General features: G+C 45.1%; 1 protein-coding gene across 2 annotated transcripts in view; it reads left to right on the forward strand.

The window, feature by feature from the left end:
- Window positions 1-19,537, forward strand: part of LOC107384536 (protein SON) — a 64,599-nt gene extending 45,062 nt beyond the window's left edge. For both annotated transcript variants that reach the window (XM_070549588.1, XM_070549589.1), the window contains exons 19-20: window positions 1,453-1,554; window positions 19,430-19,537. In XM_070549588.1, coding sequence (XP_070405689.1) covers window positions 1,453-1,554; window positions 19,430-19,507 — 180 coding nt within the window. In that variant the 3' untranslated portion in view covers window positions 19,508-19,537. The remainder of the gene's footprint in view (window positions 1-1,452; window positions 1,555-19,429) is intronic.
- Window positions 19,538-24,538: the final 5,001 nt, after the last annotated feature.

Raw genomic sequence — 24,538 nt, forward strand, 5'->3', positions numbered from 1 at the left:
TTATCTGCTTCCTGAACAGCCTGTGTTAATAAAAACAGACCCTCGAGTTTTCCTTTACAAGCAGAACTATCAGCAATGAAATCTCCCAGATTTATTATTATCCCTGCCAAAATAATCATGTCTTGTAAAATTCAAACACTTCATAATGACCAAAATATGCTTTTAATTTGAAGGGATCCTCTAGGAAATTGTAAATGGTCTGTATTTGATATAGCGCCTTCTAGAGTCCTGGAACCCCCCAAGGCACTTTACAACACAATCAGTCATTCACCCATTCACACACACATTCACACACTGATGGGGATGAGCTACGATGTAGCCACAGCTGCCCTGGGGCGCACTGACAGAGGCGAGGCTGCCGAGCACTGGCGCCACCGGTCCCTCCAACCACCACCAGCAGGCAATGTGGGTTAAGTGTCTTGCCCAAGGACACAACGACAGCGACAGACTGAGCGGGGCTCGAACCTGCAACCTTCCGATTACGGGGCGAGCACTTAACTCCTGTGCCACCGTCGCCCAATAGTGCAAATAAAAGCATACTGGTGCTGCCCCAGTAAAATGAAATCTCACACACACACACACACACACACACACACACACACACACACACACACACACACACACACACACACACACACACACACACACACACACACACACACACACACACACACACACACACACACACACACACACACACACACACACACACACACACACAGAGAGAGAGAGAGAAATAAATGGGTTTTTAGTTCATATGTGTTGAAATATTTAAAAATGTATCATTATTATAAAATAGAATTAGGAGGAGGGCTAAAACAACGAGGAGAATGTGAATAGTTGAATTGTTTATGTTTGCTTATATAAAGAAAAACTTATGATAAATGACCCACACTTGTATAGCACCTTTCAGAGTCACCACAGTGTATCATTCATCCATGCACACATACAGTATTCACACACACACTGGTTGTGATCCCGCAACCCTCCAATTACTGGGCAACCCATTCTACCTCCTGAGCTACTGTAAAAATGTTATCATGTAGTAAACATATTGTTATTGTTTGGTTTTATTTATATATTTAGGTAAACATTTCAACTTATTTAATAAAAATAGCTTTGGATGGTGACTGATTTTAATTATTTATTTATTTGTTTGTTTTCAACGTATAATATAGTTGTTAGAATTCACATTTTCCTCTTGTGTTTTTGTCTGAATGTGAAATAAAAACCTGAGCGGTTTATTAGTGTTGATCCTCACCAGACTCTAGGAGTTGTGTGTTCCCCAGTGTTTACATTATTCACTGTGTTTATATGTTTCTCTTCTTCTATGAATTATGAGCGTAATATTAAACAGCTAAGTCAGTGGAGGTCTGAGAGCCCAGCCGTGTGATTTACAAACGTAATCACAGTCCTGTTATTGAACACATCCGTATGCTGTGTCGTCTCCAGGTTACGGTGAATGGCGTGGACTACCAGCCTCAGACCGCTAGTCCCAATAAGAAGCACGCCAAGGCCATGGCGGCCACAGTCGCCCTGCAGGCACTCGGAGAGGTAAAAATTAGTGTTTAGGTGAACTCTTTATTAAAAATGATCCAAATACAGAAATCAAATGGGTTCAGCAGCAGAGCGTCTAAAGATTAGAGTTATTTAAATCAGTTCATGTGAGTTTCTGTAAACGATCACAGAGCATGGAGACAGTTGATCTCATTCTTAATACCACCAGCCTGTTTAGTAAACAACAGTCGTTGCTTATGAATGTTGATTATTGCTCTTGGATCTGTATTTGTTAAATCCCAGGAGCTACTCACAACCAGGGTCTATAAACACCAGCTGCTCCTGTTAAAACGGCCATCCATGTTTGAAAACAGTGTTTATAAACACTGCTTATGTGTCCAGTTGAAAACAGCGACTGTGTTGTTCTGACCTGCTGTAACGACGTGACTGGTGATAAATTGTTCTCCACATTGATGCTAATTTGACTTCTTTTTCACGTCTCGTCTTCCTCCGCTTATCCGGGTCCGGGTCGCGGGGGCAGCATCCCAACTAGGGAGCTCCAGGCCGTCCTCTCCCCGGCCTTGTCCACCAGCTCCTCCGGCAGGACCCCAAGGCGTTCCCGGACCAGATTGGAGATGTAACCTCTCCAACGTGTCCTGGGTCGACCCGGGGGCCTTCTGCCGGCAGGACATGCCCGAAACACCTCCCCGGGGAGGCGTCCAGGAGGCATCCTGACCAGATGCCCAAACCACCTCAACTGGCTCCTTTCGATCCGGAGGAGCAGCGGTTCTACTCCGAGTCCCTCCCGAATGTCCGAGCTCCTCACCCTATCTCTAAGGCTGAGCCCGGCCACCCTACGGAGGAAACTCATTTCGGCCGCTTGTATCCGCGATCTCGTTCTTTCGGTCATTACCCAAAGCTCATGACCATAGGTGAGGATTGGGACGTAGATCGACCGGTAAATCGAGAGCCTGGCTTTCTGGCTCAGCTCCCTCTTCCCCACGACAGATCGGCTCAGCGTCCGCATCACTGCAGACGCCGAACCAATCCGCCTGTCGATCTCCCGATCCCTCCTACCCTCACTCGTGAACAAGACCCCGAGATACTTAAACTCCTCCACTTGAGGTAGGACCTCTCCCCCGACCCGGAGGTGGCAAGCCACCCTTTTCCGGTCGAGAACCATGGTCTCAGATTTGGAGGTGCTGATCCTCATCCCAGCCGCTTCACATTCGGCCGCGAACCTACCCAGCAAGAGCTGAAGGTCAGAGCTGGATGAAGCTAGGAGGACCACATCATCCGCAAAAAGCAGAGACGAGATTCTCCTGCCACCAAACTCGACACACTCCACACCACGGCTGCGTCTAGAAATTCTGTCCATAAAAGTGATGAACAGAACCGGTGACAAAGGGCAGCCCTGGCGGAGTCCAACCCTCACTGGGAACAGGTCCGACTTACTACCGGCTATGCGGACCAAACTCACGCTCCTCTGGTAAAGGGACTGAATGGCCCTTAACAGAAAGCCACCCACCCCATACTCCTGGAGCGTCCCCCACAGGGTGCCCCTGGGGACACGGTCATAAGCCTTCTCCAAATCCACAAAACACATGTGGATTGGTTGGGCAAACTCCCATGCCCCCTCCATCACCCTTGCAAGGGTATAGAGCTGGTCCACAGTTCCACGGCCAGGACGAAAACCACATTGCTCCTCCTCTATCTGAGATTCAACTATCGATCGGACCCTCCTCTCCAGTACCTTGGCGTAGACCTTTCCAGGGAGGCTGAGGAGTGTGATCCCCCTATAGTTGGAACACACCCTCAGGTCACCCTTCTTAAAGATGGGGACCACCACCCCGGTCTGCCACTCCCTAGGAACTGCCCCCGATGACCACGCAATGTTGTAGAGACGTGTCAACCATGACAGCCCTACAACATCCATAGCCTTGAGATACCCAGGACGAACCTCATCCGCCCCCGGGGCTCCGCCGCTGTGTAGTTGTTTGACTACCTCAGCAACTTCTGCCCCCGAGATCGGACAGTCCATCCCCAGGCCTCCCAGCTCTGGTTCCTCCTCAGAATGCGCATTGGTGGGATTGAGGAGCTCCTCAAAGTATTCCTTCCACCGTCCGACTATAGCCTCAGTTGACGTCAGCAGCTCCCCATCCCCACTGTAAACAGTGTGAGCGAGTTGCTGCCTTCCTCTCCTGAGGCGCCGGACAGTTTGCCAGAACCTCTTTGGAGCCGATCGATAGTCTTTCTCCATGGCCTCACCAAACTCCTCCCACGCCCGAGATTTTGCCTCGGCAACTGCCACTGCTGCACCCCGCTTGGCTATCCGGTACCTGTCTGCTGCCTCCGGAGACCCACAGACCAGCCACGCCCTGTAGGCCTCCTTCTTCAGCCTGACGGCTCCCCGAACCTCTGGTGTCCACCAGCGGGTACGGGGGTTGCCACCACGACTGGCACCGGCCACCTTACGGCCACAGCTAGCAACAGCCGCCTCGACAATCGCAGAGTGGAACAAGGCCCACTCGGACTCAATGTCCCCCACTGCTCTCGGGACGTGGTCAAAGCTCTGCCGGAGGTGGGAATTGAAGACCGTCTTGACAGGTTCTTCTGCCAGGCGTTCCCAGCAGACCCTCACTATGCGTTTGGGTCTGCCAGGTCTACGCGGCATGTTCCCTTGCCATCTGATCCAACTCACCACCAGGTGGTGATCAGTTGACAGCTCCGCCCCTCTCTTCACTCGGGTGTCCAAAACATACGGCCGCAGGTCAGATGATACGACTACAAAATCTATCATCGACCTGTGACCTAGGCTGCCCTGGTACCAAGTGTACCGGTGGGCATCCTTATGTTCGAACATGGTGTTCGTTATGGCCAAACTGCGGCTTGCACAGAAGTCCAATAACAAAACACCGCTCGAGTTCAGATTAGGTGGGCCGTTCCTCCCAATCACACCCCTCCAGGTCAAGCTGTCATTGCCCACGTGAGCATTGAAGTCCCCCAGCAGGACAATGGAGTCCCCTGATGGAGCACTATCTAGCACTCGTCCCAGGGACTCCAAAAAGGGTGGGTACTCTGAACTGATATTTGGCCCATAAGCACAAACAACAGTCAGGACCCGTTCCCCGACCCGAAGGCGCAAGGAAGCTACCCTCTTGTCCCCCGGGGTAAACCCCAACACACAGGCAGAGAGTCTCGGAGCTAACAAAAAGCCAACCCCAGCCCTCCGCCTCTCACCCGGAGCAACTCCAGCAAAGTAGAGTGTCCAACCCCTCTCCAGGTCTCGGGTTCCAGAGCCAATGCAATGTGTCGAGGTGAGTCCGACTATATCTAGCCGGTACCGCTCAACCTCTGCCACAAGCTCCGGCTCCTTCCCCGCCAGCGAGGTGACGTTCCATGTCCCAAAAACTAGTTTTCTTGTCCGGGGATTGGACCGCCAAGGCTCCCGCCTTGGTCTGCCACCCGATTCGCATTGCACCGGACCCTTCATGTTCCTCCTGCGGGTGGTGGGTCCACAGTTGGACGAGCCCATGTATCCGGTTCGGGCTGGGCCCGGCCGGGCCCCATGGGCGAAAGCCCGGCCACCAGGCGCTCGCTCACGGGCCCCAACCCCAGGCCTGGCTCCAGGGTGGGACCCCGGTAACCCTCCGGGCCGGGTACTCCGACTCTTCATTTTAACCGCCATGAAAGATCCTTCGAACCGTTCTTTGTCTCACCCTTCAGCTAAGACCAATTTGTCATGGGAGACCCTACCAGGGGCACTAAGTGCCCCAGACAACATAGCTCCTAGGATCATTAGGGCACTCAAACTCCTCCACCACGATAAGGTGACGGTTCAAGGAGGAGACTTCTTTTTCACGTTTAAGTGAATTATTCTGTCTTAATCAGAACGAGAGTGAAACTGACTCGGAGACTCTTAAACCCCGTTCAGTCTCCTTGAAGTTGCTTCTTGCTTCTGAAGAATGCTGTTCTGAGCTCTGGTGCAGCACAGTTTATGCTACAAAACCATAACCAATGCGATAAATGTACTTGAATAGTTTCAGTTGAGTAAATACTTTGTTATCTATAATGTCAAACGTGGACAACAGAACAGACTTATCAATAAAACATTTACTTTACCCTACAGCAAAGGTTGCACTAGACCTTTTGTTGTCTGTCAGTTTGGCTGACGGTGGATAAAACTACTTTACATCACCTTCATGTGCAGAATGATATCGAAATATTCAATAGCATTTAGTTTCCATTCATTTGAATTGTTAACAGTCCAAAATAAGCTGAACAAAGAACCCAAGGTTGCGCCATCGTCCTGGAGGCTGCATCTTCTGCCAGACTGGAATTACAAGTCACACCTCAGCCGAAGTTTTAAAAATGGGGACATTTCTCCAAATTAAGAGATCAGAATTTGGTAAGAGTCTCTGAAGGAAGGGTTTCCTGATCCTGCCACACTCCTGGTGCACTGGTGGTTCACCTGCACTGATCTAAGACCTGTAGAGGTCCCAGACGTGCTCCAAACCTCGTACTCATACCTCTTTACAGCGCTGTAAGCTCCAATATAGTGAGATTTGTTTGTTTTGATGTCCAGGTGAGAGAGGATGCTCTGAATCTGGTTTTGACTGTTTTATTTACCTCTGAGATGTTCTTGATGTGTAACATGGAAAACATCTGGCGTCTGCATCAGTGAGTGAGACATCACAGAACTTGGAGTCTTGTGTGGCCGCCTAGGGTTCCTTCTCCGAATTGTTATCCGTCAAAATGAAAGACAACCTTTAGATTTTTATCACCGTCTTGAAAAAATGGTCAGAGATTAGCGCTGGGCAATTAATCGAAAATTTATCGTTATCAAAATTTCTGACTCTTATCGAGATAAATTTTACCATGTCAATAAATTTGATTATAAAAAGAAGAAAGGATGTGTGTTGGTTGGCAACGTTCATGTCACTTTAAGAAGCTGTACCACCTTGAGTTACGTAAGAATGTGACTCTTGACAGCCCCATCTAGTGGACAACTTTTGTCTCTGCGCATCGCTGTAGTTATCGTCCATTTATCGTTGTCCAGGTGAAATCCTCCATATATGGTGATATTGATTTTGGGCCATATCGCCCAGCCCTGTGAGGGATAGAAAATATTTGGTCTATGTGACCTCTGCTGTACAGGCTAAAGTAACCCTGTGGAGTTGGAACCAGCGATTCTAAAAGATTTAGTCAACCCAGCTAAATTATATCACTTTATAAAAACATTTGTGGTATTCTGTATTGGTAAATGTCCATTTTATCGAACAGGTTTTTTTTTTAAATGTTAGATTCAGATATAAGTAACACAAACACGGTTTCTGAACTCTGTCAGCATGTGAGCGTGTTTTAGGCCAGCCTAGCACCTGTGGTGGTTGGTTTTGGCCTAATCTGACCTTTTGTGTTTAGTTGTTGTTGGAAAATCTAATTCTGTCTGACCTCTAATGAGATCTTACAGCAGGGAATAAGCATGTTCAGCTAATTAAAATAAAAAAAATGTTGAATAAGTTTCCCATTTAGAGTGAGAAGGAAACAAATAGTCCTGGAATCTGCCCAAACCAATCTACATGTGTTTTGTGGATTTGGAGAAGGTGTTCGACCGCGTACCTCGGGGGGCCCTCTGGTGGGTATGGGGCACCAGGCCCTTTGATACGGGCTGTTAGGTCCCTGTATGACTGGTGTCAGAGCTTGGACCGTATTGCCGGCAGTAAGTCGGGCTCGTTCCCAGTGAGAGTTGGACTCCACCAAGGCTGTCCTTTGTCACCGATTCTGTTCATAACCTTTATGGACAGGATTTCTAGGTGCAGCCAAGGCGTTGAGGGATCTGTTTTGGTGGCTTGAGGATCTGGTCTCTGCGTTTTGCAGATGATGTGGTCCTGTTGGCTTCATCACAACGTGATCTTTGGCTTTCGCTGGAGCTGTTCGCTGCCGAGTGTGAAGCAGCTGGGATGAGAATCAGGTCTTCTAAACCCGAGACCATGGTCTTGAGTCCGAAAAGGGTAGAATGCCTTCTCCAGGTCAGGGAGGAGGTCCTGCCTCAAGTGGAGGAGTTTACGTATCTCGGGGTCTTGTTCACCAGTGAGGGAAAGATGGAGCGCGAGATTGCTAGGTGGTGCTGCGTCTGCAGTGATGCGGGCGTTGTACCGATCTGTCATGGTGAAGAAAGAGCTGAGCTGGGAGGCGAAGCTCTCGATTTACCGGTCGATCTACATTTCTACCCTCACCTATGGTCTCGAGCTTTGGGTAGTGACCGAAAGAAGGAGATCACGGATACAAGCGGCCAAAATGAGTTTTCTCTGTAAAGTGGCTGGGCTCTCCCAGTCATCCGGGAGGGGCTTGGAGTAGATCTGCTGGTCCTCCACATTGAGAGGAGCCAGTTGAGGTGGCTCAGGCATCTGGTCAGGACGCCTCCCTGGTGAGGTTTTCCGGGCATGTCCATCTGGGAGGAAACCTAAAGGAAGACCCAAGACACGTTGGAGGGGCAATGTCAGATGGGAAAGGGAACGCTATGGGATTTCCCCGGGAGAGCTGGCCCAAGTGGCTGAGGAGAGGGAAGTCTGGGCCTCTCGCCTTAGGCTACTGCCCCCGCGACCCGACTCCGGATTAGTGGAAGAAAATGGATGGATGGATGGATGGAGGAAACACATATCTGTAAGGGCTTTTGTTTACACATCATTTCATCCACACCAGCGGCAGTTTTCCACAAAATGTATTTATCAACATAAATTTTTAATATTATTATATTTGTAGTTTTTATATGGTGACAGAATCAAGAAGTAAAATCTAGTCATAGCCAGTCACCAGGGTTCTCAGATGTTTCTGTAGTTCTGCCTACATGTTCGTACAACCACATAGTCACACACACACACACACACACACACACACACACACACACACACACACACACACACACACACACACACACACACACGCACACATGCACACAGTTCCTCATAAAGAAGTCTCAAAGATCCTCCTCGGTTAGTTTCTGCTTCCCATGTCCGAGTTGGCGTCCACCCATTTCCAGCTGAGGACTGAAGCCTCAGATCTCAAGGAGCTAATTACAAATCACAGCTGTTATTTGCTGACTGACATCAGGGACTAGGTTGGCAGTCCACTCTGGTTTACAAATAAGTTCAGCTTCTCTGGAAAACCTCCTTTAATTTAATGGGGAATTAGACAGAAAAAAAGAGTATTTTCAGCTCAAAGATCCGCACAAGATCCTGCAATGACCATCCAGCTTAGGCTTATGTTGGACCAAGGTCCTGATGTGCTTTTGCCAGACTGACATGTTGTGTTTGCATTAGCATTAGCTTACCATCATCCCGTCTCCAGTGTTTGTCCGTCTGCCTACAGCCTTCTCCTAGCTTGTTCTCTTCAGAGGCCCTCTCTGTGCACCAGAGTGAGCAGAATGTTGCACATTGCTCCTAGAAGGGCCGCCATTGTTATTGTTCACCGGTCGAAGTCACCTACAGATTACGTTGCACAACACAAGAACCGCCCCACTATAAATGACCCCACCCAGCAGAGCCCTTTCTTCGTTGTTAGGGAAGCACAATCCTCATGTCTAGTGTACACTAGATTAAATCAGTGTCGCACAAAGCAGCCATTAGTGGACTGTAACAGCCTCTGTTTGAAGGGACCAATCAGATTTCTGTTCTAAAGAAACCAGAAGTGACATCCCACCGTTGGAACAAGCGTTGGTGGATTTAGTCCTTTATCTGCTGGCTTTGGTTGATTGTGCTTTGTTAATTCATGAACTCATCCCAGTATTCAACACCTCCCAGCTGGTTATCTCCGCCCACACCTGAGCCAATATGGAGGTGATAGCTCAGACACAGATGCAGCTGCAGGGGGCTCGACACACGGGAGGCGACAAACGACCGCGATCAGCGAAACTAGTCGCTGTCGCTTTTATTACCTGACACACGGGAGGCGACCCGCGGCAGCGGCCAGCGGCAAAGCCGTCTACGCGTTCTGTTCCATGGTGAAATCGAAACTTCCGTTGTTTTGTTTGGCTGTGTCAGGTTGGAGGGAATTAAGGTTATTTAAGCGGTTCAGAGTTAATAAAGCGGTAGATATGATGTTTCACAAGGTGCTGTTAGAGTTATGTGAAATCTTACTTCTGATTTTACTATAAAACATAATAATAATCAACTTCTCCTCCATGTTTGCTCGGAGATGTACGGAGCATCCTGTCCGCTCATTGGTCAGTGAATGAAACCTCCGTTGATTGGTCCTCGTCCGAGCGACAGCGATGAAAAGTTGAAAATATTTCAACTTTCTGGGATCGCGTCGCTGGGTCGCCTTTGCACGACACGTGCACGAGCGCCAAATTTCACACGCACATTTTTCGCGTTTCGCTTAGTAGGAGGGAGACCCGCGATTATCGCTTTGCTGCGCATGTCTCATTGAAAATGAATGGAGGAGAGGCGATGCCGCCTCCCGTGTGTCGAGCCCATAAGCCAGCCACAGATCTTCAAAAGGAAAGGAACTTGAGACTAAATTTTAATTAAATTAAAGGGTCATTCTGCTGTTGGCCAAGAGGAACCCTTGGGATCGGTTCAGATGTCGAGTGGAAGCAAAAATTTAAATTGACCCGTTCATGTGAGTTCACACAGAGCCTGAAGAGGAAGCCCTAGTGAACAGAAGAACCACAGCGCTGTTGCTTCTGTACACCCCTAACAGGGTGAGGGGGGAATGTGTAGGACTTAAAAAGCTTCAGACAAAATGAGGATGTTCTGCTGCTGGGAAACTGCTTGTTTGTCGTAAACAGAAAACGTTTTCCTACCTTTTATTACTGAAACTGGTTCAGAATCGACTTTGAGAGAATTCGAAGCTTCGTGTTGTGTGCTTTTACTCTGCAAAGAGGTACTCTCACACATTTATTCAATTTTATCTGCAGCAGAGCCCGGAGGCTGCTTTGTTGATACAGTACTCTGTCCTCCAGAGTAATGACACATTTTTATTTAGAAGGACTCCTGAAGTTATTTCCAAACATCACTGAATACATGGCCTTAAAATGCACCTTGGACTATTGCAGAGACACGAGTCTGTTCAGAGATCTTTATCAAAACCAGTGAAAGCTAAATATATCTGTCAATACTAAACATTTTGACATTTACTCTTGTAGTATTTTCCAAGTTTTCTAATATTTCTAAAGAGAAAATGTACAACAGAATAAAGCAGCCTACACCGTTGCTGAGAACGGTTACCCAGGACCCCATCACACACAAGTCAACCCCAGCTACCTGTTAACACTGACCTAACGAGCCTACCGACGGTGGCTGGGCTGAAGCAAATGGGTTGAACTTCCAACAAACACGATGCTGCTGAGCTCTGAGGAAACATGCTGCATCCTGAGATGCTCTTCACTCAGGAGAACACTCTTCCAAGACGTCTCTGTTTTGTGACTGATCCCAGCTCTGGTACATGTTCTCTGAGTTATCCGACACTTCGATATTCAGTGTAAAGCAACGTGACACGGTAAAGACATGGATTTATTAGACTAGTTACATTTTAAACACGACTTCCCCAAAAATCACTTTGTTTCATACATTCGTACAACTTGAGTCACAAGAATAAGGTCTGGTGCAAACATTAAACTGTGTTTACCACGCAGCAGTGAACAGGACAAAGTACATGTTCAATACTAAAACTAGAGTTCTCCTGTGTGTACTGGCTCTGCTACAGTTCTATTATTAAACAGCAGGTGTTACTTAGAACAGTGGTTCCCAATCTTTATTCCATAAGGACCCCAAGACAAGCCAGGACCCCCCCACCCCACCCCCACCCCATACACACATTAAAACGGACTACATTCTTAAACAATTAGGCAGAGTTATGATTGCGCTAATGGATGTGCCACTAATATTTTATAAATCAAATTTTACAAATAAAATCTTGGTAACCTCAAACCCTCAGCATAAAATAAATTGTGGTGACCCCTTGAGGGGTCACAGACCCCAGTTTGGGAACCACTGTGTCTGGTTTTAGTCCCAAACAGCATCAGTACACGACAGCCATACTGATGTTTTCACCGTGTTTCTGAAATTTGTTATGAACCACTTGACCTTCCCATCCTTTTTCCACGTACAATCTCAACATTCCCACAACAAGCCTCTCAGGATGCTGTCCCATACTAGGACCTTTCTACCACATTACGGGGCTGGGGCCTAGGCAGGTGTGAGCAGGCCCCTCATCATGAGCACACACCACCCAGGACCCCAGTAGGCTACCACGAGAGTGGTAAATGGAATGTGCTACTACTAGTTTACCCGTTTAGTTATAGATTCACTAGGTTAAATACAATAAAGGAGATCTTTCTCTACTGTGTGTGTGTGTGTGTGTGTGTGTGTGTGTGTGTGTGTGTGTGTGTGTGTGTGTGTGTGTGTGTGTGCGTGCGTGTGTGCACGCTCTGTGAGTCGTGGTGGATGGCTGCTTATACTGAGCCAGGATCCTCCGGAGCAGGGGTGGGCAACTCCAGTCCTCGAGGGCCGGTCTCCTGCATCTTTTTGTTGTTTCCCAGTTCCAACACAGTTAATTCACCTGTTCAGCAGCTCTTCAAGCTCTGCAGAAGCCAGTTAATTCACCTGTTGATTGAAATCAGGTGGGTTTTTTTTTCAACACACCTGATTTCAGTCAGCAGGTGATTAACCGGCTTCTGCAGAGCTTGATGAGCTGCTGAACAGGTGAATTAACTGTGTTGGAACTGGGAAACAACAAAAAGATGCAGGAGACCGGCCCTCGAGGACTGGAGTTGCCCACCCCTGCTCCAGAGGTTTCTTCCTGTTAAAAGGGAGTTTTCCTCTCCACTATCGCTAAATGCTTGTTTAGTATGAGGATTGCTGTAAACACTCTGACACTAGTCAGTGACTCGATGCAATTTGCTGGGTTCCTTCCTTACATAGGAAACATTTACTGATTGGCTTAATGAACTGACCTGTATTGGAATGTTTATTATGTGAAGTGCCTTGAGACGACTCTTGTCATGATTTGGCGCTTTATAAATAAACTTGAATTGAATTAAAGCACCGGGATTTAGTCTTTTTCTTGTGACCCAGCTGCTCCAGTCAACCTGAGTTTGTGAGGGGGGTTTCATGATGAAAATTACATATCAGGTATTATTAAAAAACAAGGTGCAAAGGACAAGTAAGGGTCAGAGATCACGATTATTGTTATTTTAGTGCCTCTGTAAGCCATTCAAGTGTAAAATCGTGCATGATGTGGTAGTTCATTAAGCACAAGGTACATTTTCAGCTGTGTTCTGTTGTTTGGTTTCTACAGTGTTACATTTCTGTGCTTGGAGCCAAAGAAAAGTGACTAAAGGTTATTAAGAATGCCTCCTCCACAAAGCTGTCGGTCCAGGAGAAAAACAATCAGTTCTAAATGATTAAACAACCAGAGTTTCATCATAAAGATGATCTTTCCTTGTCTTATGAAATAATTCTTTGTTCTGTTTTTCATTTTGGTAATATCAGTTTAATTAGGCAGCGTATTGATTCACTTTTCTATCTGTCTATTTTCCAGAGGATAGCTGTTGAATTTTTTATTATATTTATCTCTGTCTTTAATGATAGAGGAAGAGAGCTGCTGTAATTGTGGTGTGGTGGTAATAGTTCCCTTTTTGTCATGTTGGTGGTTGGAAGCGGAGCGTTATGGTGGTTTATTGTTGCGGGTGTTATTTGGGACACACTTCTGTTTTTTCTGACCCATTAATGGGTGGGCGGTATATAATCTGTTGTGTACTGTGTGTTTATCTGTAGTATTGATGGAGGACATTACATCTGAATGAGGGAAGTAAAATAAGTAGCATAGCTCTTATCAAATGGCACTTTGATGAAATGCATATGTAGCAGTTTGTCTCTTCTTTGTTGAATTTTGATAAATTGCGTTAATTCCTGAGACAAACTCGGCTTTTTACCATAATCCATAAACTCAAGTGTTTCAAATTAACGTCAGAACTGAAGAAGGCTCTCAGACAAAGGTTGAACCTTCTGCAAGATTACATTTATTCAACACTCTCAGGATGATCATGTCCTGGGTGGATCTGCGCCGATGAGGTCGGGGCTTAATGTTTTCAGTCAGAAACCGGTGCTGATGTGTGTTTGGGTCATTCTAGCTTCACCCATCTTGGTGATAATTTCAGGTAAAGTTAGAGGTAGTCCTCTCTGTAATGAACCAGAACCCGGGGTGACTACCACCACCAGGCTTGACTCATGTTACAGTGGTCTTAGTTCTGAAAGCCTTTACTTAACTCCTCCAAAGGTACACTCTGCAAGTACTGGGATGTCTATGTTTTCTTGAAGATGTCCACACTTGGCAGTTAAAAGACCTCCAACGTATGTGAGAATGCTTCCCATGATGTTTAGGGTGTGTTTATTGGTATTGTTTACCTTTCGTCTGCAGCTCATTTATGAAGTCAGGCACTGATGTTGGACCAGAAGCTACGAATCACAGTTTCTGGTCTAATTAACACCAAATGGCTTTGTGCGTTATTGTGGCTCGACAGCCGAATCTTTGTCTCATCTGAGCATAAAACTTTCCTGCTGAAGACATTTGGCTTGTACTTGTGGGCTGAATGTGTCTTTTGGGTGAGAACCACATTGGTCATCACCCTCTCGGCCCATGGTAAATTGCCTTCAGTGTAGACAGGCTTGTTCCTGAGCTTTACAAGCATGCCTACAATAATTCCAAAAGCTTCTTCCACTTGAGAAAACTTCTGGGCAGTCCTAAAAGTCCTTTGAGATCTTCTCCATGATGATCAGGATCAAAAACAGAAAGTAAACTCACCTTGGCCTTGTCAAGTTCAGACTTTCCAGAACGTTCAGCATCACAGTTATTATTTTTTTATATAGAAGAATGCTGTATCATTAGTCTACTACAAAACTGCATCTTTGGTCATTCAGGAAATCTCTCAAAGCCTCTCTAGATCACACACATACAGTGGGGCAAAAAAGCATTTAGTCAGCCACCGATTGTGCAAGTTCTCCCACTTAAAATGATGACAGAGGTCAGTAATTTACATCATAGGTACACTTCAACTGTGAGAGACAGAATGTGAAAAATAATCCATGAATTCACATGGCAGGATTTTTAAAGAATTTATTTGTAATTCAGGGTGGAAAATAAGTATTTGGTCACTTCAAACAAGGAAAATCTCTGGCTCTCACAGACCTGTAACATCTTCTTTAAGAAGCTTTTCTGTCCTCCACTCGTTACCTGTATTAATGGCACCTGTTTGAACTCATTATCTGTATAAAAGACAGCCTCAAACAGTCGGACTCCAAACTCCGCTATGGCCAAGACCAAAGAGCTTTCGAAGGACACCAGGAAAATAATTGTAGACCTGCACCAGACTGGGAAGAGTGAATCTACAATAGGCAAGCATCTTGGTGTGAAAACATCAACTGTGGGAGCAATTATCAGAAAATGGAAGACATACAAGACCACTGATAATCTCCCTCGATCTGGGGCTCCACGCAAGATCTCATCCCGTGGGGTCAAAATGATCATGAGAACGGTGAGCAAGAATCCCAGAACCACACGGGGGGACCTGGTGAATGACCTGCAGAGAGCTGGGACCACAGTAACAAAGGTCACCATCAGTTACACACTACAACGGCAGGGAATCAAATCCTGCAGTGCCAGACGTGTTCCGCTGCTGAAGCCAGTGCATGTCCAGGCCCGTCTGAAGTTTGCCAGAGAGCACATGGATGATACAGCAGAGGATTGGGAGAATGTCATGTGGTCAGATGAAACCAAAGTAGAACTTTTTGGTATAAACTCAACTCGTCGTGTTTGGAGGAAGAAGAATACTGAGTTGCATCCTAAGAACACCATACCTACTGTGAAGCATGGGGGTGGGAACATCATGCTTTGGGGCTGTTTTTCTGCTAAGGGGACAGGACGACTGATCCGTGTTAAGGACAGAATGAATGGGGCTATGTATCGTGAGATTCTGAGCCAAAACCTCCTTCCATCAGTGAGAGCTTTGAAGATGAAACGTGGCTGGGTCTTCCAACACGACAATGATCCCAAACACACCGCCCGGGCAACAAAGGAGTGGCTCCGTAAGAAGCATTTGAAAGTCCTGGAGTGGCCTAGCCAGTCTCCAGACCTCAACCCCATAGAAAATCTGTGGAGGGAGTTGAAAGTCTGTGTTGCTCGGCAACAGCCCCAAAACATCACTGCTCTCTAGAAGATCTGCATGGAGGAATGGGCCAAAATACCAGGTACTGTGTGTGCAAACCTGGTAAAGACCTATAGTACTCGTTTGACCTCTGTTATTGCCAACAAAGGTTATGTTACAAAGTATTGAGTTGAATTTTTGTTATTGACCAAATACTTATTTTCCACCCTGATTTACAAATAAATTCTTTAAAAACCCTGCCATGTGAATTCATGGATTTTTTTTCACATTCTGTCTCTCACAGTTGAAGTGTACCTATGATGTAAATTACTGACCTCTGTCATCATTTTAAGTGGGAGAACTTGCACAATCGGTGGCTGACTAAATACTTTTTTGCCCCACTGTAACTGGTGCGCCCTTAGGTTTGTCTAAAGGAGGGATCGGGTCACACTGTGTGAACCAGCTCTGAGGGTTTAATGGCAGTTTGAGCACTGGGACCTAAAACATGCCCTGGAGTTATGTCTGTTTCTACTCAGCTCTAGACATGTGGTCATAATGTATGGCTGATTGTTGTATTTGCCCAGTGAAGCAGAACACTACCCATCCTTTTAACTTTTATAATTTAACAAAAGATTCAAACCAGTTGAATTTAGCTGGAGCCATTTTTGCACCCAAGGGAATTCTTTCTGTTTGAGAAGAACATTGTAAATACGTTATTTTAATGAACACCGATTAGTTAGAGAGATGAGTGCACTGATGTGTGAGACAGCCAAGTCACATAAATCTAGTCCTCTGAGCTGAGATACGACTCAGATTTTCGGCGTCTCGTTAGATAGATGGGTGGATGGACTTCTTGCTGCTCAGAGGGGAGCTTTTTTTAATCAGTGCCTTCAGTTTCTTTGAGCTCTGATGCTGTTGCCCCAGCAGATGGCTGCAAGGCAAATTCCTCTCTTTTGCCACCCACTTATGTAAAAACGTTTTGCTGCAAACATAGCAAGGTAGAAAGGAGAAGAAAGTCATCAGCTCTCTGGCTGCTGTAAGCTTCTTTGCAAAGTTTTAATCATTTTTCTGCAGAGCTGTTTACCATAAAAGTAGTTTCAGCTCACATGGAAAACATGTGCCACGAACAATCCAGTGTCACAACAACAACAGGAAACTCTGATGTGTAAAGCAATTAACTCGCCTTGGAAACAGATTTTTGCTTTATTTTAATAGAAAAAAATGAGAATGTGGCTCTGCTTGTGGAGTGCAGATAAATTATCATATTTGAAAGTGTTGAAATCCCTCGAGAGAATCAGAGTTCTGAGTGTTGGAGGCATTTAGAGTCGACTCGTTTAGGTATTTCTGATGAGTGGGAGCGCCGCTGGTGAGACCTAGGGCCTGTGTTTGAACGTAAGAGGGCTGCAAATACAAAATACGCAGTGCATTTTATTTGTAGAAAGTATCCTGCAATGAAAACTCATTTCGGCCGCTTGTATCCGCAATCTCGTTCTTTCGGTCACTACCCAAAGCTCATGACCATAGGTGAGGGTAGGAACGTAGATCGACCGGTAAATCGAGAGCTTTGCCTCCCGGCTCCGCTCTCTGTTCACCAGTTAATCAGTACAACGCCTGCATCACTGCAGACGCAGCACCACCTATCGATCTTGCGCTCCATCTTTCCCTCACTGGTGAACAAAACCCCGAGATACTTAAACTCCTCCACTTGAGGCAGGACCTACTCCCTGACCCGAACCCCCCCACCCCCCCCCCCCCCCCCCACACACACACACACACACCAAGTAGTGTTTCTATGGTTACATTGTCATTTCTTAGTAAATATTCTATTTGGTGAGAGACAAACTTTATTGTATTTATCCTATTGAATCTATAATTAAACGGGTAAACTAGTAGTAGCACATTCGATGTTGAAGATAGTAAAATGTTATTATCAGGAGAGGGAGAATGTTTAAGTGGTTAGCAGCAGTTTTCAAGATGATGGTGCCCTCCATTAGGCCACAACAGCTCAGCAGAACGTCATTGTAGCTTCTTCTGGGGAGAAAAACACTCCCCCACTTGTCCAGATCTAGGCTAACAACAGATTTTAACCATAGACCCTATCAAATAAAAATGTTTTAAGCCTAGTCTTAAAAGTAGACAAGGTGTCTTCCTCACGGACTAAAGCTGGGAGCTGGTTCCACAAGAGAGGAGCCTTTTTATTCCTTTTATACGTTTTTATGAATTTCCTGAGTTATTCTGTTTTGACCTTTCCATTAATCGTGCTATTCAGGTTCAGGGGTCTTATTTATCAAACATTGCGTAGAATCCTTACTAAAACCCGGGCTGCATGGTGGCGCAGTTGTTAGCACTGTTGCCTCGCAGGTTCGAAACTTGGCTGCGGCCTTTCTGCGTGGAGTTGCGTGTTCTCCCCATGCATGCGTGGGTTTCCTCCGGGTACTCCGGTTTCCCCCACAGATCACAACATGCCCTATAGGTTATAAATTGTAAGTCGCTTTGGATAAAAGCCTCTGCCAAATAAATAAACATAAAACCGTACTGAAGCTCAACAAAAAAAAATGTACTTACGCCAAGCAGGTTTGTGATCTATCAAACATGGAGTACGCACAGCTGCACGTAATCTCTGCTTCATAAATCGGAGACTAACAAGAAAGTTTCTCAGCTGCATTTTAGTCACATCCCGCTCTCACCACGCCCACTTACTGCCATAAATAGTCAATGCAAAGTGCCTTGTGGATCTCATGCATATACATAAGCCGGCTGTTGCAGCGTTCCGCCAATGACATGGCGACCGTAGATCAAGGAAGCGCAATTTCACACAAGCAGAAATGGAGGTACTTGTGGGTGAGGTGGAGAAATGAAAGGAAGTGCTTTTGCAAAACAAATAAGAGAAAATGCACGGAGTGTCACAGCGTTGCTGAAGCCGTCAATGTTGTGAATTCTTCAGAGAGATCTGTGGCGGGTATAAAAAAAAGGTCCAATTAGGATTCGAGCCACAGACTCCAGGGTGAAAGTCACACACACTAACCAGTCAGCCAAATGGAGATCTCCCTTGTCCAAGTAGCCAGGGCGCATCATCAATCGGGTCACAGTGACATGACACACACCCTGTCACAGACGCATGACATTCCGTCTCAATCTGTCCCCCTGCTGATATTCTGCAGTCCGTATTCTGCGCTTTGAGTGTGTGCGCATGTGTGTGTGCACGTGTGTGTGTGCATGTGGGGGGTCTTGTTCTGTGTGAAAAAGAAGCAGTACAAGTGATAATGCTGCAGGATTTCATTTAATCCTTCTCAGCAGCAGCACTGCAGGTGCTCTCCATGTCCAACATGTGTGTAAGCCAGGTCCTTAGTCAACTTAAAGTTGCGCACATTTTTCCACTAAGTTTTCTTTCATAAATCCCAAAGTTTGCGTGGAAAGTTGCTTACGCAGTTTTCCGACCCCGTTTTGTGCGTAAGCAAGCTTGATAAATGAGGCCCCAGGCCAGTTTCGGTAGAGATTTTACAAAGATCCACTTCATCATCATCATCATCATCATCATCATCATCATCATCATCATCATCCTTTATTTATAAAGCGCATTTAAACAGCGACTACACCAACCAACTTCAGAGGCGCTACGCGTTGCCTCAGAGGCACAGGTTGGAGACCCCTGAGCTAATGGGTGGTCTGAGTGTAGCTAAGATCTAAGATGCTACATTTGGAGTAGACATGAACTCATCAGTCCTGAAGGATGGAAAGAAGTTCAGTTCAGAAGCTCTCGCTGACTGTTCTCTTCTGTTCTGTCTGAAGGTTCCTGTTGATGGACCAGGACTCTACACCGGCCCGGTCTTCACTGCTGCTTCCACTGGTCCTCTGTTTTCCACATGAACACACAATATCTGGACTAAATTACATTTTTCTTTCAAAATGTCTGTTAAACAACAACAACAACAAATCCCTGAGTCGGTTGGTTTTTATCAACATGTTAAACTTGTAAAGAACCATTTGATTAAAGCTGGATGGTGTGTGCATGTACTGTATGTATGTAAGTTATGTACATATGTATATTGTGTGTATTGTGTAGTATCGGTTTTATCTGGTTTAGTTTAAATGTTTTCTCTTTGATGTGTTTTTTTTCTCAGCTTCAACCAGCTGGGAGCTAAACGAAGACATGGAGCAGAAAATGTCAGAGCTCTGCTTGCTTTCCTTTTGTTTGTCTGCAGATTTTAGTCCTAGCTCATCTTCTAAATGTCTCCCATGTCTACTTATAGCCTTCTAAAATATGCAAACTCAAATAAAGACTATATTTATGTAACGTAGCACATGCTCACATTGTTTTTCCTCATGGTGATCAACATGAAATGTCCCACAGTTGGTACCGAAGAAGCTTTTCAGATCAGAGGAACGACTCTAAAATCCAACAAAAGCTCAGTGGTGGGGTTCTGCGATGGGGGTGGTGGGTGTGTGGTTGGGGTTGGGGGTGGGGGGTGACCACCGCCAATAAAGTTTTTTAAAGCCCCGCCCCTTCACGTAAATCAAATCTCAGGTCATTTTTCCAGGCGGGACTTTCAGCCGCCCACTCAAGAGTGTGAACTCTGGTTCCTCAAATCCAACATGGCGACTGGCGTAAATTTGACGCTTTAGCTGTTCCATGAGGGGTTCTGTTGCTGACTAAAGTAATAGACAAAGGATTTACATCAACCTCTATGGGTTAAATGTGAATTCAAAATATCTCATTGTTGGGACAGTGTGATGGTGCAGTTGGGCCCAATCACAGTGCTTGCACTTGCGCCCTTCAGTTGTGCATTCCTGGCCAGGGGAGCGAGTGCGTAAGGTGTTCTGAGTCTTAAGTGTGGATGTTGACCGCGCCCCTTTTGCACACTTGATCTGCACTTATCCTAAAGTCCACATCAATGGCCCAATCGCAATACTCGCACTTCCACCCTAGCGTCCTTCAGTAGCACGATCCCAGCCAGGGGTGAGAGTGCATGAGGTGTCTCGATACTCAAGTGCGGGAGATGGTCACGCCCTTTTTGCACCCTTGATGCACACTTCACTCAGGTCAGCAGAGATGCAGACCTGGGTGTATTACCCACAATCCATTGCTGCGGGAGAAACGACTAAAGTGCCTTTTCTGAAAATATGTATTATATAATGAAATTAGTTCATTTTAGGACATTTAGTTGATGCTCTGACACCTTTAGGCAAAGCAGCAATTAATGTAAATTTATTTCAAATAATTGTTTGGCTGTTTGTTTGAAAGTTGTTAATAAAGGTTTTGTAAAAAAAAATATCGCAGCGACCAGCATCCCGGCATGCGTTGCGATCGATGACGCAATGTTCCCTGTCTCAATTTGGGAATTATCTGCACACTTGTGTACCACGCACTTGAACCCTACTGCACACTTTCTCTAAGTGCACTTTGCTGAAGACCGCAGGGCGAGTAGTGGGATCGGGCCAATGTAGACTTTAGGCAACGGAATTACCCGCAATCCATTGCTGTGTGGGAATTTTGAGAAGAAGACGTTCCTTTTCTGAAAATGTGTATTTTCAAATGAAAGACTTTCATTTAAAATAATTACTGATATTTATTCATGCTCTGGACTAAGACTTGATGTGGACAGCAGTGAGTCTAAATTTTGTCAAATCATTGTTTGTTTGAAAGTTGTTAATAAAGATTGCTTAACAAGTAGCACACACCCGTCTAGTTTGGACCTTCTAGAGCAGGGATAACCAACCCTGGTCCTATCCACCATGTGTTTGTTGTTTACCTGCTCCAATACTCCTGGTTTTAATCAGCAGGTGATTAACAGGCTGGATAATGCACTGCAACTCTAGAAGATACAGAAGACCACAACATAGAGGGGAAAACTCTACAACAGTACCTTAAATTTGGACTGCTATTAGATAAGGAGCTGTTATGATGCACAACTCCATAAATATTTAGAATGAAGTATGACTCCGTCAATCTGGCTCTGCATTGGTACTAGACAAATGTGCCATCCACTTATTGACATTGTTTTGTGTAGATTATTGCTACTTCCTGGGCATTCGAGCCTGTTGCTGCTCAGGTGGGCTGCAGGGTCATTAGCCAGGAGCTAGCGCTCATTAACGTTTCCATCCATGTACGAATGACAAGGATGTCTCGCTGCCACCCACTGACGGTTTGGCCCGATGCTGAAGTGTTTAGCTGCATCCTATCCTTTAACTGCAACCAGCGTGGGCTGCTGAGACATCCTGCAAAGTTTTGGGTGAAACTGGCCCTATTATAGCATCCGTCTTGGAGATTTGGGTACAATAATTAGTGACTAGAAACATGACAGCTGGAGAGAGTAAGACTTCTGCCAACCCACGGACAACACAATGACTGTTTGCTTCTCAATCACCACAAAAAACAACTTTTAACAGAAGAGGATTTAAAAATAAAATCTCATATGTGTGTAGCAGAAATGCTGCCTCAAAGTCTGACCCTGAGATGAGTTTATTCCAGTGTGTGGAGGACAGTGAGACTTACACACTTGTCATGAAGAGTCAGACAAACAAGAATAGTCAGAAACCAAGTGAGACACAAAGAATGAACAGGACAGCACTGAGAGACGAGGAAATAAAAAGACGTGTTCTGTCTGTAACCCAGAAGCTAGAACCTTAATGAGGTATTAACTAATTGGCTTACTAATATGATCCATCCTCAATTTAGATAAAATATAAAATATAAATTAAGGAAATTAACAATACTAATTAATAGATATCTAATTAACTAATAGATAATTTCATAATGAATTATTGGAAGGGTGAATTACTAAAATAACGAGTTTAATATTAAACATCGGTTAAAACAAGAATCTTGAACATCACTAACAGAAACAGAATAGGAAAGCTGTATACTATTGGTCCAGGTGGGAATCTGAAATTTCATTGGCTGAGAGAAATAAGTCCCGCCTCCGCGAAATAAAACCGTGCGACGCAGCTGAGCGAGAGGAGAGACAAACGGCTGTGCAGCACGCAGATACAGAAAGCAAAGACTGAGCGGTTAGAGAGAGAGAGAGAGAGAAAAAAAAAACAACGGTCGAGGCCGTGAAGAACCCTGATTTGGGTGCCGCATAGATAGAGGGAGAGGCGGACTTGACTCCTTCTAATAAGAGCTAGGAACTTGGAACCAACGCGGTGAGTAAAGAAAAAAGAAGAGAAAAAGCTAACGATGCAACTTAAAAAAAAAAAGGAAACTTAAATAGCTTATCAAATTAATTCCATTCTTATAGATTTGTGTGGAGACGACAGAGTGAACCAATCCTCTGTAGGAGGGAACCGTTGGAGCGCGTTGGTGAGTGAATGAGATTAAATTCAGTAAATTATTAAATTCAAAAAGCTAATTACAGCAACCGAGGTGACAGCAGTGGGCTGCTAGACGTTAGATCCCAGGAGTTAACATCTCAAACTACCAGTTAACGGTGGTAGGGCATATAGGAGTTAACGGCTCAAACCGCCAGTTAACGGCGGTAGGGCATATGGGATTCCCAGGAGTTAACGGCTCAAACCGCCAGTTAATGGTGGTACGGCCTAGATGTACAAGGTCCTCAGGGGCGTTATAGCTAACGCCATAGAATTAGCAATGCGTCCCTTAACCAAACATTTAATAATAAAAAAAAATAGATAAATAAAAATAAATAAAAGCTAACTGATTAGGGAGGAATTATTTTACAAAGGTGGACCAAAGGACCAGAATTTATATTTTGTTGAATTTTGTTATAGAACATTTTATTTATTTATTTATTTATTTATTTATTGTGTTACAGATATACAAGGTGTCACAATGCTGTATAGAAACACAACTAAATGTATCCTTGTTGTCATGAATGTATTTCTTGTTGAATAGTGTAGAGTAATAGAATCTAACTGAGCCTATTGAGCTGAACAATTGTTGTCATATGTAATTATATTTCCAGAGCTACTGAGAATTATTTTAATAGACAATCAAATTGATGTTATGTTAGTTGAACTGTGAACCCAAACATGATTGGCTATGCCAATAGAGTGAAGCATTTGTTTAAGTCTGTAAGACTTTATGCTGTGATGTGACGAGAAGGGTCGATGCCAACTCGCTAACAGTCCTGTTGTTTACAGGCTGGGTTTTTTTTTTTCCTTGGGTTTGATCCCGACTCCTATGATCACTCACTTGGAACGAGAACTGGATTTCTTCCTGACGAGGGAGATGGCGAGCCTTAACCACTGAACGAACCAGGACATCTCAAGTAACTGAAGAGCAGACTGCTCTCTTCTGTGAACAATCTCAACGGTGTGGTAGGAAAAAATCGCACCACCGGACTCTGACTTTCACCCCAAGCGTGGGGATTTGACTTGACGCCGGCTGACTTGTGACTCATATGATCAAATCTCATACCGACCATTTTACTATTGTCGATTGTTTTCATCTGTTTTTATGTGTTATCTTTATGTGTTATATCTCCCATTATTATTAAAATTTAGTATATAAACCGTTTCATGCTATACCCGTGACTCCAGTCATTCTTAAACAACCTCCAATTCTCCCCGAACCTAATTATTGGCCCATTTGTTTATTTTTCTTTTAATTATCTTATTGTATCCTGTAATCCGGTTACATAAAACTTGGCGAGCCAGCCAGGAGAATTGTAGAGTTGTTACCTTAGCTAACCATTGACTGACATCATAAGAGTGCCTGGAGGTCACAGTGGTTTGCCATTTTGGCATTATTGGTACTTTTGAGTGTTTTAAAATGGAAGTTGTGAAAACAGAAAAGGTCAAAGTTTCAAATGCTGTTTTAATCAGTGGGTTAACTGATACAGACCTTGATAACGAAGTCTTTGGGTTTATGGAAGGATTCGGACCAGTTAACAGGCGCATTAAGTTACCAAACTGTGATCAGATTATTGTGGAGTTTCA

This window comes from Nothobranchius furzeri, chromosome 3 (genome assembly GCF_043380555.1).
Source record: "Nothobranchius furzeri strain GRZ-AD chromosome 3, NfurGRZ-RIMD1, whole genome shotgun sequence".
NCBI lineage: Eukaryota > Metazoa > Chordata > Actinopteri > Cyprinodontiformes > Nothobranchiidae > Nothobranchius > Nothobranchius furzeri.